We start from the raw sequence: 17,611 nt of genomic DNA on the forward strand, positions 1-17,611 counted from the left end.
TAGAGAATCACAACCAACACCACCAATAGCCCCAAGTTTATATAAGTCATCCAACGCACGTCAAAAGAGTGTTTGGAGTTATTTCAAGGGAGGTAATGTGAAGGAGGGAATGGGGCGTCTAATTAGCAAGTTCTTTATCTATGAAAATGTCCCTGCTGCGAAGGCTTCATCACATCATTTCAAAAATATGGTAGTGGGATGTCAACAGGCCGGTGTTGGAGTACAACCTCCCACTCCCTATGAGATAAGAAACAAATATTTGGATATGGAGTATAAAGACATTGGCGAGTATGTTAACAAGTTGAGGTCAAAGTGGGAAACTAATGGTTGCACAATCATGTATGACGAATGGACCGGCCCGACCAGATTATCTATCATCAACTTCATGGTATACTCCAAGGGCAAGACAACTTTTTTGAAGTCTGTTGATGCTTCAGACCATATAAAGAATTACAAGTATATTTACAAATTATTGAGGGATGTAATCATGGAGGTGGGAGAGCATAATGTTGTCCAAGTCGTGACCGACAACGGTTCTGCATTTGTCAAAGCTGGAAAAAAGTTAATGAAGCATCATAATGTGTTTTGGACATCATGTGCAGCACATTGTATTGATCTTATGTTTGAGGCAATGGGGAAGAGAGAGAATGTTGCTACTGTGGTCAAAAGAGCTAGAACGATCACTAATTATATTTACAATCACGGTTGGTTGTTGGCAAAGATGCGTGAATTTTGCAGAGGAGAAATGATTCGTCCAGCTACCACTCGATTCGCCACCAACTATATTGCATTAAACAGCCTACTCAAGAAGAAAGCAGGGTTGAAGCAACTATTCACTAATGAGTTGATGGTGGAATGGTGGAAAGTATAGTGCTTGATCATGCTTTTTGGAGTCAAACAGAACATGTGTGTCAAGTGTTTGAACCTCTTTACAAAGTTTTACGGATCGTTGACACAAAAGTGTATCCTACTATGGGGGCTGTATATGAGTTGATGCGTGTAGTGAAGGATAAATTGGAAAGAAAACATGGTGCAAGGTGGGTCGTAAAAATAATTGAAGACCGATGGTATAAAACATTATACCACGATTTGCATGCAGCAGGTATAAATTATGTCATAATTTGCAATTCATTTCTTTAGTTGCATAAGTATTATTTATCTTATTAGAGTATGTGTTTCTTTGAACAGCATATTATTTGAATCCCCGATACCAATACAAACCTGGTGTTGGAGATGATGGTAACCTTATACGTGCTGTACATAATGTATACTCTAAATTAGACCCTGCATCACCAGCAGTTGGCCAATTTGGAAATGAGGTACACAATTACTTAAATTATAATAATGACTTTGTTGGATTAAACTAACACAATTTATTGTATTCAGCTAACATGGTTTAAAGATGCAAGAAGAACATTTGGAGAACCAACATCAGTTGCTGCTCGAACAAATATGTCTCCTAGTGAGTATAAACATATTTCACTATAAGTTTATAATAGAATTTGTTGGAGTTATTAGGCTTATCAACATTATTTTTCATTGTAGCTGAATGGTGGATCATGTATGGGACCGATGCACCAACTGTGAGAAAGTTAGCAATAAAAGTATTATCACAAACAGCTTCCTCATCTGCTTGTGAAAGAAATTGGAGCACATTTGCACTCATCCACACAAAGCAAAGAAATAAGTTGGCTCATAGTAGCTTGGAAAAATTAGTTTATTGCTACTACAACATGAAGCTTCAAATTCGAGATAAGGAAGCAGAAATCGATCATGTCGACCGTGGTGACCCACTAGATGTGTTTGATATTGTTGGTGAAGATGATGATACGGAGGGTAACCAACTTTTTCAATGGATTAGACCTCTTCATTTAGATGATGATGAAGGCAACCCAGCTCCCAGAGTTGCTGAAGAAGCACGTAATGAAGGGATAAATGTAGAAAGAGTATTAGAGGAGGAGGTGGGATCTAGCAGCGCTGACTCTTTCGAAGAACTTTTGCACCCAAGACCAAGCAACACTGGAATTCCACCTTTTTCCAATCCTACACAACCACAACATCGTGCTGATACTAATGATAGCTCTAGTACAAGATCAGGAGACTCACCTACCACCGGAGGTGGGAATGATGAAGGACATAGTGGAGCTGGAGGTAGTGGAGCTGGAGGTAGTGGTGGTGGATATGGAAACTATTATGGACCACCACCTCCCGGATATATGAGCCCCTTCACTGGTGAGGCAAACTTCACGCATGCAACACAAGATGATGACCATGGCAGTAGGCGGGCAGGACCAGGAATTGGTGCCATAGGGAAGGACTATACTCGCAGAGAAAGAGGCAAAAGGATTTTGTCAAGTCAAGAAGATGACTCGTTATCTAGAACTTCAGACTCTGTTGGATTGGGAAGTAGTAACTATGGTTATACTCATAACCAACCATTTCCCTACCCTTCATATCCCATTCCTGTTGGGATGGAATCGAGCGACTCATGGAATCAATCCCAGCCTCAATCTTCAAATGATTTTTCTTATGGACAACCTCAACCAATCTCGGATCCATATGGGTGGCATATTAACAATTACATGCAAAACTATTTTGGGGATTTATCATTTGATAACTACTCTTCACAATACACTCATTCTACACATAGAGATGATGAAGATAGTGACAAATTTGAACCTCATAGGAACTCTATGTGGTACTAAAGTGTAAAATATTGTACTAATTCATTATATATAAATGATTATGGTGTGTTTAGACTTCTTTCATTAATTACTACATATTTTCTACACTCATAATGTTTGTCAGGTCGCTATATAATCAACTTGATAATGTTAAATCCATCATGCAATGCATTTCCTTCCAATTTTTTGTGATAAACTAATAGATAATTGACTAAATAAACATCCTACAAAGTTTCAATAAAAATTTCCAAGTTTTTCTTACAATTTCCGTGGTTTCCATGTAATTTTTATCGATATCGATATTTTACCGATATTTCCATCGATATTTCCGTGTTTTCGGACTACCGATATTTCCGATATCACCGATATTTTCTTCCTTGGACTAAACTGACAATTTTTCCATAGTCGAATTTATCCCACCACTTAACCCATCTGGCTCTGTAAATTTCACCTGTTTCACACTCATAATTCCATTGAAAAATCCAAGGGACTTTATATTTAGCCATAAATAATGAAAGAAGGGTAATTCTATCATCGAAACGACTTCTGTAAAAATGCTTCTGGAAACCAGTTGAAAGGAATTGCATGAGTTCTTCGGGTAGTAGGCTGGTAGTTAGGCCGTGAGCTAACCACCAATTTGGAAACCAAGCTGGAAAGTTCATCCTGAAACTTTTATCAAATGTAACAAACCATGAATGACTAAAGTCAGATGTTTGGTGAAGAAATATGTTGTTCCAGGCTTGGATGTAGTCAATAGAATCTATTCCCGATTCCTCATCATCGGCCCTAGCCATTACCAACAGATTTGTTCCCTTAGGATCCCCTTTAGGATCAACCGTTGGCCAATTCCAACCAAATTACCAAACGGCATTAGCCAGCCCATATGATCCATATTCATCAATGTCATCACATTCAACTCCAAGAACACCGAGCTTTGCTAAAACATCCCCATATGTTAAGAAACATCCTATGGAACAACTTTTCTGCATTCCAAATCACATTAACAAAAGGCAATCGCCATACAAAATAGTTAAACCTTTCTTAGTCTTATTAAACCTTTCTAAGGTTGTGCTAAGAGAGATTTTGGGAGTAGAATGAATTTGGCTAGTGCCTAGTTCGTCTGAGGAAACTAATTTATTTAGTTTTTTGAGATAAAAAGATTTAAATTCTGGGTCATCGACTTTGCTTATTAGTTCAAGTAGAAAATCTTCTCGTTCTTCTTGTTTATTAAGGACTGAGATCTTGTTATTGCAACAAGAATCTACACATCCTACCTTGATATTTGGAGATGAGCTATTGCTCAATGAATTATTACTGGAAGAGGATAATTCCAAATCATCTTCCGATTGACTATAAGCATATCTGCATCATTAATTTTAATTCATTACTTTATAATGAACATTACACCTATTTTCAATTTGGTTTTAATTGTTTATGTAATTATAAGTGATTCATTTGGTTTCCGATTTCCTATAAACCCTGACTTAATTCTCATCAAATATCTTGAGCTTCTCATCTCTATTTATATATATATAAGATAATCCTTTTTGAGTTGTGTTATTGACACCTCAAAATAGTCAACTTGCACCCCTCTCATTATATATAGGATAATTCTTTTGAGAGTGTCTCATTTTTCTTTATTGATAAGTTTTGTCAAGTTTGATTAATTAAATAAAAACATAACATAAAATAGTACTTTTTATTCATATAAGAGAAAACATTCCAATATCCATGAAACTCAAATGATATAAAACTAGAAATAAAAGTCCAACTCCACTAGCTGAACATGGAAAAGACCAGCACTCATACTCTTCAACTTCTAAGAAGGAAGAAGGTCCTTCGTTTGTGATGGCATTCTTAGGTTATGTAGATCGCTTGACTCTAAAATTATCGGCTGCGGTGAAAGCTCTCTCTGATTTGAACACGAGTGCTTCTTACTCACAATCATTGGCCCTTGCCTCATCGTCTTCAGCTTTGGTTGGCATGAAATTGTAGTTGGTTGTGGTCTTCATGTTATTAGCCTTGAGTTTTGAAGGCTTCTTCTTTTTTCTTTTCATTGCGATGAGAGAAGGTTGAATGTTGAAAATCTAGGTTGTGGTCTGGATTTTATACTGATACGTGCATGGTGTGTAACAAGAAAGTTGTTAATCTTTATGATAACCAAATCTGGAGCAATTTTAAGAGGACCTGTAAAAGGAAGTTTTTTGTGTAAAAGTATGAAACTTTTTTGTTACTGTTGCAATACACAGATATTTATGATATGTGATGGATTCGCATGCAAAAACGTATTTAAACTGTTCTTATATTGTGTGAATGAATTGATTGCATATATGAGTACAAGTGAGGATGAGATTGAGAGTCTGAATGGCTTTGGGTGGGCTCAATGAGAGCTGTTTATATGAGGCGAGTTCACTGTTACAGTAGCATTCTGATTCAATAATACAATGTCATGTGGAATGAGACTTTAACGGAACATTGTAATTAGATCAAATATTAAAATGGCAATGGACCTGTTTCATAAAAGTCCTTCTCGGACCAAAGATTGTGGCTTTGGGAATAGAATGAAATTTACAAATGAATTGTTAATGTGTAATTCTCAAGAAAAAATTTAGGGAACCTTAACGAAAAGCTCCTAATACTGTTCACTTTAATGAAAAACTACATTTTTACACTAAAAAGTCAATCATGGTACTATTCAATTTACCCTTTATTTTGTCATTATCGTTAAAACTCAAAATTTTCAAGCTATTTTCATTAGTTTTCCTATAAATTTAACTATAAGCTTACTAACCCCAATTAGGTGGGCTACTTTGCACAGCCCCTTCCGCTTTCAAAATTTCAGTGTATATGCGCGGCAGTCAAGGCCTGGCCTTGCTACACTTAAGAGTAGGTCACGTGCATTGCACTCGGCGACATCCAAGCCCAAAATACTATAATTTAAACCTTATCAAGCGCTTTGTTGTGCCACATGCTTCACAAGTGTTCATCATTAAATTTAGGGAGTTTTAACGAAAAGCCCAAGGTACTGTTCATTTTAACGAAAAATCACATTTTTACACTAAAAAGTCAAACCTGCTACTATTCACTTTACTCTTTATTTTGTCCTTATCATTAAAACTCAAAGTTTTCAAGTCATTTTCATTAGTTTTCCTTTAAATTTAACCGTGCTTTGATGTTGTTTTAGGTTTAATCATCTAAATTCAGTATTTTGGGTGGTATCAAGCCTAACATTTTTCTTCCTTAGGTCTAGGAATTTAATTGAGTTGCTATCGAGTGTCAGAGTCTTCTTAACCATGTGTCATCCACCTTAATTTTATGCACTTTAAGCGTTGTATCACAGGCTTCATAAGTGTAAACACATATATCCAGCAATGTACCAACATTATCCCCGTCTTAACCATCCAAACCCAATATATTGAGTGGTATTAAGTCAATATAACTGAAATATGAGGTCTTATCTTAAAAGTTCTTGATGCAATCATATGGATCATCACATACATTTAGACCTTGAACTATTGTTGTACTTCTTCGATGTAGATTCGCTTATCCTTGTTGACTTGTATTGAATCAACTTACAACACCATCCCCAAACGAAAATCGGGTGATTAAAATAATGCAATGGAATGCTTACAAGAATGGCATATGTAGAAACAACATTATAACGTGTCAACAGTACATAAAAAGCTAGTTGAAAAACAAATGTGTACATGTCAAAATATTAAGAGCAAACCAATGCATCTTTTGCAAACTTTGTCAGAAAACTCACAAGAGCCAAGTGAGAAACCGGTTGGTTGATGGTTGTCCCAAGTTCAACTGCTACGTGATGCATTGGACTCTTGAAACCAATTGCCTTCAAAGTACTAAGTAATGTATTATATTTCATGTTGGCTCTGGGTGCATGAAATTGCTCAAGACTTAATTAACCACAAGAAACCATGACAAAGATTGGGAAGCACACACACAGAAGTCAGAAGACTCGGAACACAATAAGAAAAATGTGGTTGGACCAAGATTATGCTTAATATAGCAATGACCCATTGTACCAAAAATATTTTGTAAACATAATAGCAACTCACCCCTTAGGACGATAATTGTCTGGACTATTGGGCAATTGGTAATTATTACCTTAGTGAATGGTAATTCTTTGTGCATGTTACAAGGGTAATAGAACCAAACCGTGCTCGATGTTGTTTGGACTTCGTTGGTGGTTGACCAGAGACATGCATCAACAGTGTGAGAAAAAGAACCTTAGAATAAAAAATAGAAAACAAACATTGATCTCATAAACCATAAGCTAATTTTATAACAAAGTTTACTATTGTAATTTGGCTTAGGCTAGCCCGGATTCTAGGTCCAATTTTTTATGGGTTTTAAGCTATAAATTGAAAGTGGATGCTTGTAATTTTAGTGGTAAAGCACTTGTCCTTACATTTAGGGCCAAGTCAAAAGGAAAAACAAAAACTTGTAGCACAAAGAAGCAAGTGATCAATGCATGGCTACACAAAGGTGTACGTAACTATATGAAATGGTGATTTGAGCTAAACAAAACTTTTAGTGCGAAGAAGCAAGTGATCAATGAAAATGATCAATGCATGGGCATGTTCTTTGTGTGTTTCATGAAGGTAAAATCAAATCCACTTACACTTTGAGCTAAAAATAAGAGCGTCTTGAATGGAGACCTTAAATGAAGTCCCTACAACCGTATGATCCGTAAATATAGGGACAAAAGGCTTCCAATGGGTCGGAATATAAGTCCTCAAAGTATCTCAATATATAAGAACTTGCCGAATACCTCAAACAAATTCTCAAATGTGAGGATTGTATATAGGGACTCAAAGAGTGGGCCGCTATTGATTTAAGTGGAAACAAACACCAACCACGCAAGAATGCTACACAACAACTTCTCTTTTTGTTTTGTTTTGTTTTTTTTTTTAACCCACCCACATGAATCCTGGTAGCCATTCCCGCAGCTTCCCTTTTTTTATAACCGTTCGGAAAACAACGGTAGAGATGGGTTCTTTTATTTTTTTTATTTTTATTTTTAATTAATGGCCATAATACTCAAACAAAATGTACAGTGCTTTTTTAAAAATATTTTAGTCTCCATATTTAGGGATTATCATATACGGATCTACCATTGCAGACAATATTCCTTTAGAACCTGAATATTCTCTTAAAGTCCCTAAATGAGGTCTCAAAGTCGTGGTTTGAGATGCTTTTACGTGGGAAATGGATGACCATAGCCCATTGACATGGTAGGATAACATACACATTCACCCTATGTTGTTTATGCAATTACTTAATGGGAAACGGTTTTGCCGATAAAGACTTAAACAATTATACGTAAATAACCACGGTTATATGTCTGCCATAACCATTGCCCATCCCTATCAGTGTATGGGCATGTACTTTGTGTGTTTCGCAAAGGTAAAATAAAATCCATTTACACTTTGAGATAAAAATAGTGGGAAAAGGATGACCACAGCCCATTGATATGGTAGGATAACATACACATTCACCCCACATTAAACTACCCACAAAAAATATAAACAAAATACTGATTTTACCCTAGTATTTTAATTTATGATTGAAAAAAGTAGAGAGCCAAATGGTAGTACATGTTTGTAACAAGAGAAACTTCCTGGTGCAAAATAACATAGAGAAAAACAAAGCAGGTTTTGGCTGACACATTTCCACAATATCTCATCTCCATCCAAAACCAAAATTAGCCCCACATAATTTGTACTGATTCACATTTGCCTGAATCATTAGATTCATTACTTTTTGTCCTTCTGTTATTTTGGTCCCTTGCGGATTACAAGAGCATCTTAATCTTAATTAATTAAAATCCTAAGTATTTGGGTCAACCCAATGCTTTATTCTAGTAACCCACAATTTGACACTCACTAAATCACAAGACTTTACCCAAATCTAAATCACAACCAGTCATCAAACTTCAAATAATTGATCACAACTGTACCTACTAATACGCTTATCCAATCACTAATTACTAATTACTAATTACTAATTTACTAATTTACTAATTTGCTTGTGTTAGCCAATAATTAAGCAAAAAAATAATTAAAAAAAATCACCTTATATTTGCAGAATGCAGATGGAGAATTTGTGTGTTGTGACAAAGTACGCATGTAGTAGACACTATGATTTCGCACGAACTTCCTCTCTCAGAGAATGTGGGGAGTTGGGAAAGAGCAAATTGTAAGCTTCTTTTTTATTCTTATTTATTTTGATTTTCTAAAAACAAAAATTGTGGGGAGACTCACGTGACACCACTACACCTTTATTTTTTATGGGACCCTAAACCAAACTTTGTAAAAGTGGCATAAAGTCCAAAGGTGAACATGGAATTATCAATTATTACGAGCCTCATGCCTAATCTATTTGCATTTTGATTAATTTTGATACCTTGCAAGTGTGACATTAATGCAATAAGTTTATGATGGGGACTTTGATCACACCGTACATGTTGAGTCACAACGAACAAGGTGGACCTCGAAAATGGTAAATTTTGAGGTTCGTCCTTCAAAGAAGATGTCTGAGCAACAAAACAATAGATTGGGCTATTATATTATGTAATTTCTAGTAGCATTATTCATTATCCCACGTTTGTGAGAAAAAAAAAACTTGCTCTAAAGAGAATATGAAGAATTTTTAGGACACAAAATATCACGGTGATAATATACTCATGCTTCGAGAAGTAGAGGATTCGATGAACCCTTTGTTGTGGAAGGCCGGCAAACCTAACGTCTATGTTGACGCTCCATTGTGTTTGGCGGCATAATTATTGTTAAACTAAATCCATAATATACAAGGTAGCGGTGGGACCTCAGTCTAGCAATTTGCAAATGGACTTGGATTCTCTGCCCTCCCAATTCAGTGCCCTTCTTGTGCCCTTCTGTTTGTGTGGTCACGGTTAAGCCACGTCAATATTTTATATTACTATTTTTTTTTTGTCTTATTATTTTTATAAAAAACAATATAAAATGTTAGTATGGATTAACCGTGACCACACAAAACAGGAGGGCACGAGAAGGACACCGAAATGGGAGGGCAGAGAATCCAAGTCCTTTGCAAATAACGTACCATTTGAAATCGTTGCGCGCCAAAACTGCATAACTCGCTGTCGTTACGTCAAGCACCAAAAGTAACGGTGAAGAGTAAATGCCAATAATTATTAATAATTTGGACATTCTCCAAAAAGCCCTTTCAGCGTGGACACTAAAATAAAAGTAGCTTCGATGTCATTTCACAGGGCTAAAAACGTAATATCAATCAAGATGATGACAAAACGTAAATAGGGACCAAGAATAAGTTTGGTTCATGCAATTCACGGGAATTTTATGTTCACCTTATAAATGTTTTGTATTAATTCAAGATTTTCATATATGCATTTATTTATTTATTTACCAATTAATTTTCATAAAATTAGAACCACCATAAAATTTTAGGGCGTTACATTTTGTTGTTAATTAACTTAATTTAGGGTGTGTAAATTTATATACCATCATTATAATCCTTATAAACGTTTGCCAACGGCTTAACATTTTTGAGTTTTGGGACACTTAGTCGAGGTATTTGCCATTACAATCTAGTCGATGCTTAATTATAATGACAAGTACCTCAACTCAAGTTTTTGAACAATGAATTTTAAATTAGTTTTTATGGAAAGTGTTATTCAACCTAAAACATAAAATAAGTTTTACGATAATTTTTTATATTCACGTTGAACATAGACTGTAACGTCAAATTCACTGATTTTAACTGCGTCAGATGGTGCATAGACACTTTTAACCCTGAAATGGGTGTTGAAGTGATGACTTTAACCCTATAAAAACGATACAATTTACACCAAACTAGTAATGTACATTAGGGTATTCCCTTAAGGAGAACACTCACATGTAGATAAATCTATGATACTTCTCTATGCATTAACATGTAAAAAATGTAAGAAGATAAAAGTAATTGTCTTGGCATTGACTGCCACAATGGGTAATTCCCAGAGGCCAAAACTAGTGTTATTTCGATGAAGAGGGGCAAAATAGTCAATGACTCAAGGGACAGGCATTGCAGTTTACAAAGTCAAGTAGTGAAAAGAATGCAAATCAAAGCAAAATTATTAATATAAAAAGCCAAAGACCCAAAGTGCCAGACCAAAAAAGAGAGAAGAATTGGAGCCTGAGAGTGAAGGGTGCTGAGAGAGAGAGAGAGAGAGAGAGGGGGAGGGAGAGAGAGATTGAGAAAATCCAGACGCAGTAAACTGTACGTTACCTTTTTTAAAGCCGGGTGCGTTGGGTCGGGTGGGTGATGGTGAGAAAATTACAGAAACATATATACATATAACGTACAGCTGTTGAGCGGTGGGGCTTTGAGGTGGTGGTGGTAGGGTCAAAGTTATCCCCACGAGACTTGTTTCCAAACTCTCCCGCCTTCCCTCTTCTTCAAATTCTTAGACCTATTTTCCAAATTGCACAAGACCCACCTCGCCATTTCTTTCCTTGTTGTTTTTTACAGTCTTGGACTGTGGAGACAAGAAGGCCAAATTCACGTCCAAAGAGTAGAGAGAGAGAGAGAGAGAGAGAGAGAGAGAGAGAGAGAGAGAGAGTGGTGGTGGTGGTGGGATGATGGAGTGGCTGCGGTAGTGGTGGCATGCGGTGGAGCTGCCTCTCTGGAAATGGACACCCCAGAGAGAAACCAGATCGGCACCCCCAAGGCCAAATTTGAGGTCAGGCTTTGTTCCCATTTTCTTGTTTTTTTTCTTCTTCTGAATTATTAAGGTCGTTGCTGAATTGGGTTTTGTTTGGTATTTGAGGTTGTTTCCTCTGTGTTTCTAAAGCTTGTGAATTTCTTGAGTTTCCTGTTTGTTTTCATGGGTTCAAGTTGCCCTGCATCACTGCATGTGGGTTGATCTTTGATTTTCAGCTGGATCAGTCCTCAAATATATTTCTTTTCAGATTATTTATTATCCTTTTCTCTCATGTTATTTTTTTTTTATTTTGTTTTGGAAAAAAAAAATGTCTGCTTTATGTGGGTTTTCAGAATTTTGTGATTTGGATCTCAAAATTGAGCTCAGCTTCATGGGCAATTGTCACCATTTGGCTTCAGAAAACTGAATTTGGGATTGTTGTGGACCTAATTTTTACCAATTTACACCCCCCGCTCTCTTTTTTTACTGGTTTTCAGTAGTTAATGGAATTTAATTTAATTTTTACCAATTTGTATGTATTATGTATTCTGTGAATGTTCTTTTTCTTTTTGGTGGTGCAATTGAGATTATATATTAATTTTGTATAATTTCTATATTTTAGGTGTTGATGTTCCAATTACTGTCTGTATGAAATCGTTTCATCCTGTAAGAAGTTTTTTTTTTTTTTTTTCCATCACATGTGCAGGATTCTCCTGTGTTTAACTATATCAATAGTCTTTCTCCTATCAAGCCTGTGAAGTCTGTTCACATTACTCAGACGTTCAGCTCACTCAGTTTCGCATCCCTCCCTTCCGTCTTCACTTCGCCCCATGTCAGCTCTCACAAGGCATCCAGGTTCCTGAGGGGGTAATTCACTGCTGTATTTCTTTTTTACTTTGTTTTTCTTACCTAATTCTATTAGTAAATTATACTCCATTTCTTTCAGGCATAACCCTTCTGATCCGTCAAAATCCGAGTCCTCTCTGGAAAGTGGAAATAAAGTCTCTACGAATGAAGATGCGGCCGAACTCTGTCTTAACTCAGCAGAGTTACATGAGGATTGTGTTCCAGGGGATTCTATTGGAGAAGCTTCTGTTGAGCCACGTAATGAGCACTCAAAGTTTGTAATTGAGCTGCCGCGAAATTTGAAATATGACTGTGGTAGCCCTGAGTGTGGAGCAACAACTCGTTGTGGTACTGAGGCAGGTTGTGAGTCGGAAGTGGCTGACTTGTCAGCTCCACTCGTTCCATATGTTCAAAAGACCTCTGAAAATGGTTCTTCTGATGATGGAGCACATCTACAGAACATATGTCAGAGTGAGCAAAGAAACGAATTGACAGGCTGTGATTGGGAGAGTTTGATCTCTGGTGCTAGCGACCTATTAATTTTTGATTCCCCCAATGGCTCAGAGGCTTTTAGGGGGATAATGCAGAATCCTCTGGACTCCGTAACAAGATTCTGTAATTCTCTGATGCCGCGACTCTCACAGAATGAAACTGCTGATGAGCAAAACGTGCTAGTCCTTGATACAATTGTTTCCGGAGAACAGCCTGAAACTGAAGATCCTTCATCTCAATATGGAGAAGCTAGTCAGCCGGAAGACACAGAACTGATGCAGGACCATTTGAATAGTTGTATGGTTAGCAGTCAAATCGAGAAAGAAGATAATAACTTGGAAGCACCCATGCAGTTCAATTGTAAGGTAAAGCATTCACTATGTCATCACGATAGTCCTAATAATGCCGATTCCAAAGATTCTTGACTTTGTTATGAATTGTTGTCATTACCTTGTTTGTTTTGTTTGTTGATGGTTGTGCTAATGCCAGTTTCTCTGTTTGTGCATTAGCCTGGTTTAAATTTGCATCGTGGTTTGCGAAGGCGCTGTCTAGATTTTGAGATGGTGGGAGCGCGCAGGAAGAGTTTAGACAATGTTCCAAATTCTAGTTCTTCTATGTTATCTCAATCTGATGAAAAAGTCACCACAAATGATAAGCAACTTGTTCCAATGAAACCTGGTGGTGAATCTTCACGGTGTATCTTACCTGGAATTGGTTTGCACTTAAATGCTCTTGCAACAACCTCAAAAGATTACAAAACCATTAAGCGTGAAAATATGGCCTATGGTAGACAACTAAGTTTGCCCAACCTCACTGCCCCTGCTAATTCCCCCACAGCTGGTCAAGGACCTGGTCATGAATCTTTCTCTTCAGCTTCTTCTGAAAGGGACATGGATGGCACCGAAAATGGGGTTCAACTGCTGCAAGATGCTTCCCAAGAACCTGCATTTTTAGCTAATGAAGAGTTTAACCAGAATAGCCCGAAAAAGAAGAGGCATGTTCTGTTGACCAGATATTCTTCATTAAATTATTATGTCATCTTCATTTTCATTTTCGTGTGATTGGTTAGATTTTTGTACTTTTATCTGACATCTTATCATTCTCATTGGATGTGCAGGCCCAAGTTTGAACAAGCTGGAGAAACCGAGTCTTCTTGCAAACGTTGCAACTGTAAAAAGTCAAAGTGTCTGAAACTGTAGGTTCTTCATCTCCCTTTTAGTGAAGCCTAAAACTTTTGTCACGTTGCTTGCATTCAGACATAGCCCTTGTTGCATGTTTGAATCTATCATGAGTCAGATATCTATTGGCTCAGGAATTTCATTTCCCTCACTTTAGAGTTGCATCCAATTATCTCAATCAACATTATCCTTTGCTATGACAAAGCTGTAAACCTGGTAGTTATTACGAAGTCTACATGCAGAAGAGTTACCTCCTGCATAATCTCCTGAGGCGGATAAACTGTTGATATTCTTTGATTCTTTTTACTTCTTGCACTGGTCCTTAAGTCTATTAGTCAACTTCTGATACTTATGGTGCAGTTACTGTGAATGCTTTGCTGCTGGTGTCTACTGCATAGAGCCATGTTCATGTCAAGAATGCTTCAACAAGCCTATTCATGAAGATACTGTTCTTGCAACTCGTAAACAGATTGAGTCTCGCAACCCACTTGCTTTTGCTCCGAAAGTGATTAGGAACGCTGATCCTGTTCCTGAATATGGGGTTAGAATATGAGTTAACTGTTCTCTGCTCTGTTTGCAAGTTGAACAGAAATTTAACCGGTAAAATCTGTTTTCACTTGCAGGAGGAGTCCAGCAAGACCCCAGCTTCTGCGCGACATAAAAGAGGATGCAACTGCAAGAAATCAAGTTGCCTGAAAAAATACTGTGAATGCTATCAGGTTCACCCCTCAGCATATCTTGTTTGCTTGTAATATCCTATTTATATGTTATTCACACTTGGTTTTCCTTACAGGGCGGTGTTGGATGCTCCATTAGCTGCAGATGTGAGGGCTGTAAGAATACATTTGGTAGAAAGGATGGTGAGTGACGTGTTACGCTTTACATGATTACTTGTTTGTGGATTTCTTATTATCTGCATTCCCATCTGAATCTGATGTCCTTCAAGCGTGCTTGCCAAGTGTCCTTATATTTGTTCCTTATTCTTTTGGAATTCAGGGTCTTTTATGTTAACAGAAACCGAGGCAGATGAAGAAGAAGCAGAAGCATGCGGAAAGAGTGTGGCTGAAAATCATCAACAGAAAAACGAAATTCAGGAAAATGAAGAGCAGCACCAGGATTCTGCTCTTCCCACAACGCCATTACGGCTTTCCAGGTTTAATTCTTAAATTATTTGCAAACGAGAAGTTGCTGTGTCATTGCGATTAGATCATTAACAATTAATTTGTGTTCCAGACAATTGGTCTCGCTGCCGTTTTCATCAAAGAACAAACCCCCGCGATCTTCTGTTTTTAGCATTGGATCCTCTTCTGGATTGTATACAAGCCAGAAACTTGGGATTCTGTGCCCTGAAACCAAGTTTGAGAGACACATCCAAGCAGTTCCAGAGGATGAAATGCCAGAGATTCTTCAAGGAGATGGGTCACCCAGCACTGGCATCAAGACTGCTTCTCCAAATGGTAAGAGGGTGTGTCCTCCTAACAGAGAATTCGCGCCATCACCTGGTCGAAGGGCGGGTAGGAAACTAATTTTGCAGTCCATCCCTTCGTTTCCTTCCCTCACTCCCCAGAATTGAGAAGGTCGGAATTTCGCGAAGCTAGAAAAAAAAAAAAAATCTTTTAGTATACCTTGTACTCAAAGATACTAAGTTTAGCTCTGTATGCTGTTTGAGTTGGGTTTTTTTTTTTTTTTTTTTTTCTTGCTGTAGCTGTATAATAATAATAGGGATGTGCTATCCACACACCCCATTTTACTTCTCACACACCCCTTGATGATTTATGTCCGTTGATCTTCTTCAATTCATCCGATCCGACGGCCGAAAATTAAAAAGGTGTGTGAGAAGTAAAATGAGGTGTGTGGATATCACACCCCTAATAATAATATGGTCTCCCTGCTTTCATAATACCAACTCTTCGTTATATAATATGGAATTTTTCCATAGACCATGCTCAAATCTGTTTCCTTTTTCACGTGTACCATGATTCTCTCCCGCACATCATTTTTCATGATTAAGCGGTTGAGATTTAACTAAATGGTGGTTTTATATGCACTAAATGATGTAGCATATTCTAGACTATATAAATTTGCAGGCTAAATTTTTTTCACAGTCCTTGTGGTGACATTGCACTTTTATGTATGATCGTTGTTAAAAAGCTGTCAATTAAAGACTTGTGGTGAGCCCCGTTAGTAATTTGTAGTCCATGTTCAAACTTCCTTTAGTTTTCTGTTAAAAAGAAAAAACAAACAAACATGTGAGCCTCATGTGTGGGGTTTGTTTGGGTTAATATTTGAATATCGAGCTCACAAAGAAAAAGCCCAAGGATGCTAAATTAAAGGGAGACTTGCCCAAAGCCTAGCTTTAAGCCCAGAGCTAATTAAAATCTTCTTAGCCAAGATATAAGCCATGTGTCTATTAGCAAAGTGACAAGTGATGGAGACTAACTTACTATCAACCAAAGAACACTTTTCAGTGGCATTACAAGTAAAAAGTTGACTCACTACCCTCCAAGTGCTTTCGGGCAAGAGCAAAAGTTACAACAGCCAGGCCAAACTGCCTATAAAAAGAAGAATAGGCCTCAAAGACAAGGACACTCAACCAATCAAACAAATAAACATACAAACTTTGCTTTCAAGCTAGATTTGCATCCAAAAGCTGAAATCAACCCAGATTCAGTCACTTTTAGCGATGGTTCTCTGAAAAAGCTATCTCTTGTCTAGTATAAAAGCTCTGCTACCTCCCTTAGTGTTGTAGTATTGATTCTCTCATGTAACCTTGTTTACCATCCATCCCTTTTTAGCATATAAACCTTGTAAATTCAAAGGGAAGTGACTGCAAGAAGTTCAACCTTGCCAGACAAGGTGAAATCTTGCCCAAAGCTCTTTGTTTGTTTTTTAAATTGGTAGATCTATTACTTAATGCATTCTTCAGCATGTATTCAAGTTATTCCCACCTGTTTCTCTATTTTAAGAGTCCCATTTGCATCTGGATATGGTTAACTTAATGGATATGTTTTCATTAAGAGTAATATAAGAACCAAACAAATGACTTAAAGGGCTCTGGACTCCCTCCATTCGAACATACAAGATCATGAATTAAAAGTCCTTGTTTACAAGGCAAGAAAAAAACTTAATACAGACAACCCATCTGTGACAATCCCTTGATAACAAGAAGTTTGAGTAACTTGGGGTGCAAGTAATCGACTTAAAACACACTTGTTCTACATCTGCTATATTGAGATGGCAGTGGCACGCCTAACACTTAGTTTTAATTGTGAACCTTAAGGCCTACACTTAAGGCCCCACAAAGGCATATTTAAGAACTAACTTTGTTCTCTTCTTGTAGCACATCAACAAGTAAGAGCCCAACTACACATCCAAAGTGCCAATTCCTTGAGGAACTGTGATGAGGTCCTAGGAACCTTCTCCAGAGAAATCTTTGCCCGAACAAGGTTAAAACAGATGGTGCGTGTGCGAGTGAGGTTGTATTGGAAGATGTTCGATCGTGTTATAGTGAGATAGAGGAAATAGAGATACGAGTCATGCGCGTGAAATTTCAAGCTTCTCTATGAACGTTACAAACAAGATTCCCTATTCCATTGATTAATCTCAGTATGTTTTTATTCTTCTTTTGGTTTGCTGAATTATGTTGCATATACTATCGTTTGGAAATATAAAACAAGGGAGCAGTAAGAAGAGACAATCGGATCCTG

The 17,611-nt window shown here is 37.2% G+C and overlaps 2 protein-coding genes across 3 annotated transcripts; both read left to right on the plus strand.

Moving 5' to 3' along the window:
• The first annotated feature begins 1,373 nt into the window (after positions 1-1,373).
• Positions 1,374-2,768, plus strand: LOC139192820 (uncharacterized). Its single transcript, XM_070815587.1, has 2 exons — positions 1,374-1,462; positions 1,546-2,768. The coding sequence occupies exons 1-2, from the start codon at positions 1,453-1,455 to the stop codon at positions 2,703-2,705; spliced, it is 1,170 nt and encodes a 389-aa protein (XP_070671688.1). The 5' UTR covers positions 1,374-1,452; the 3' UTR covers positions 2,706-2,768.
• An 8,089-nt stretch (positions 2,769-10,857) lies between these two features.
• On the plus strand, positions 10,858-15,804 carry LOC103453227 (protein tesmin/TSO1-like CXC 2). Of its 2 annotated transcripts, none has more exons than XM_008392773.4 (10): positions 10,858-11,427; positions 12,095-12,255; positions 12,335-13,091; positions 13,236-13,720; positions 13,844-13,921; positions 14,265-14,445; positions 14,528-14,623; positions 14,698-14,764; positions 14,901-15,057; positions 15,138-15,804. In XM_008392773.4, exons 1-10 carry the CDS (start codon positions 11,377-11,379, stop codon positions 15,475-15,477), a joined length of 2,373 nt encoding a protein of 790 aa, XP_008390995.3. In that variant the 5' UTR covers positions 10,858-11,376; the 3' UTR covers positions 15,478-15,804. The 2 variants fall into 2 exon arrangements, with proteins under 2 accessions (XP_008390995.3, XP_008390996.3); XM_008392774.4 differs by having other exon boundaries at positions 11,064-11,427; positions 14,919-15,057.
• Positions 15,805-17,611: the final 1,807 nt, after the last annotated feature.

The sequence above is a fragment of the Malus domestica genome, chromosome 16 (genome assembly GCF_042453785.1).
Source record: "Malus domestica chromosome 16, GDT2T_hap1".
Lineage (NCBI taxonomy): Eukaryota > Viridiplantae > Streptophyta > Magnoliopsida > Rosales > Rosaceae > Malus > Malus domestica.

Excerpts from the sequence above, each read along its gene's own strand:
- LOC103453227 (XM_008392773.4), top strand. The coding sequence starts at position 11,377 with ATGGACACCCCAGAGAGAAACCAGATCGGCACCCCCAAGGCCAAATTT. Across the intron at positions 13,092-13,235 it reads CCATGCAGTTCAATTGTAAG|CCTGGTTTAAATTTGCATCG; the intron begins GTAAAGCATTCA and ends TTTGTGCATTAG. Across the intron at positions 15,058-15,137 it reads ACGCCATTACGGCTTTCCAG|ACAATTGGTCTCGCTGCCGT; the intron begins GTTTAATTCTTA and ends TTTGTGTTCCAG.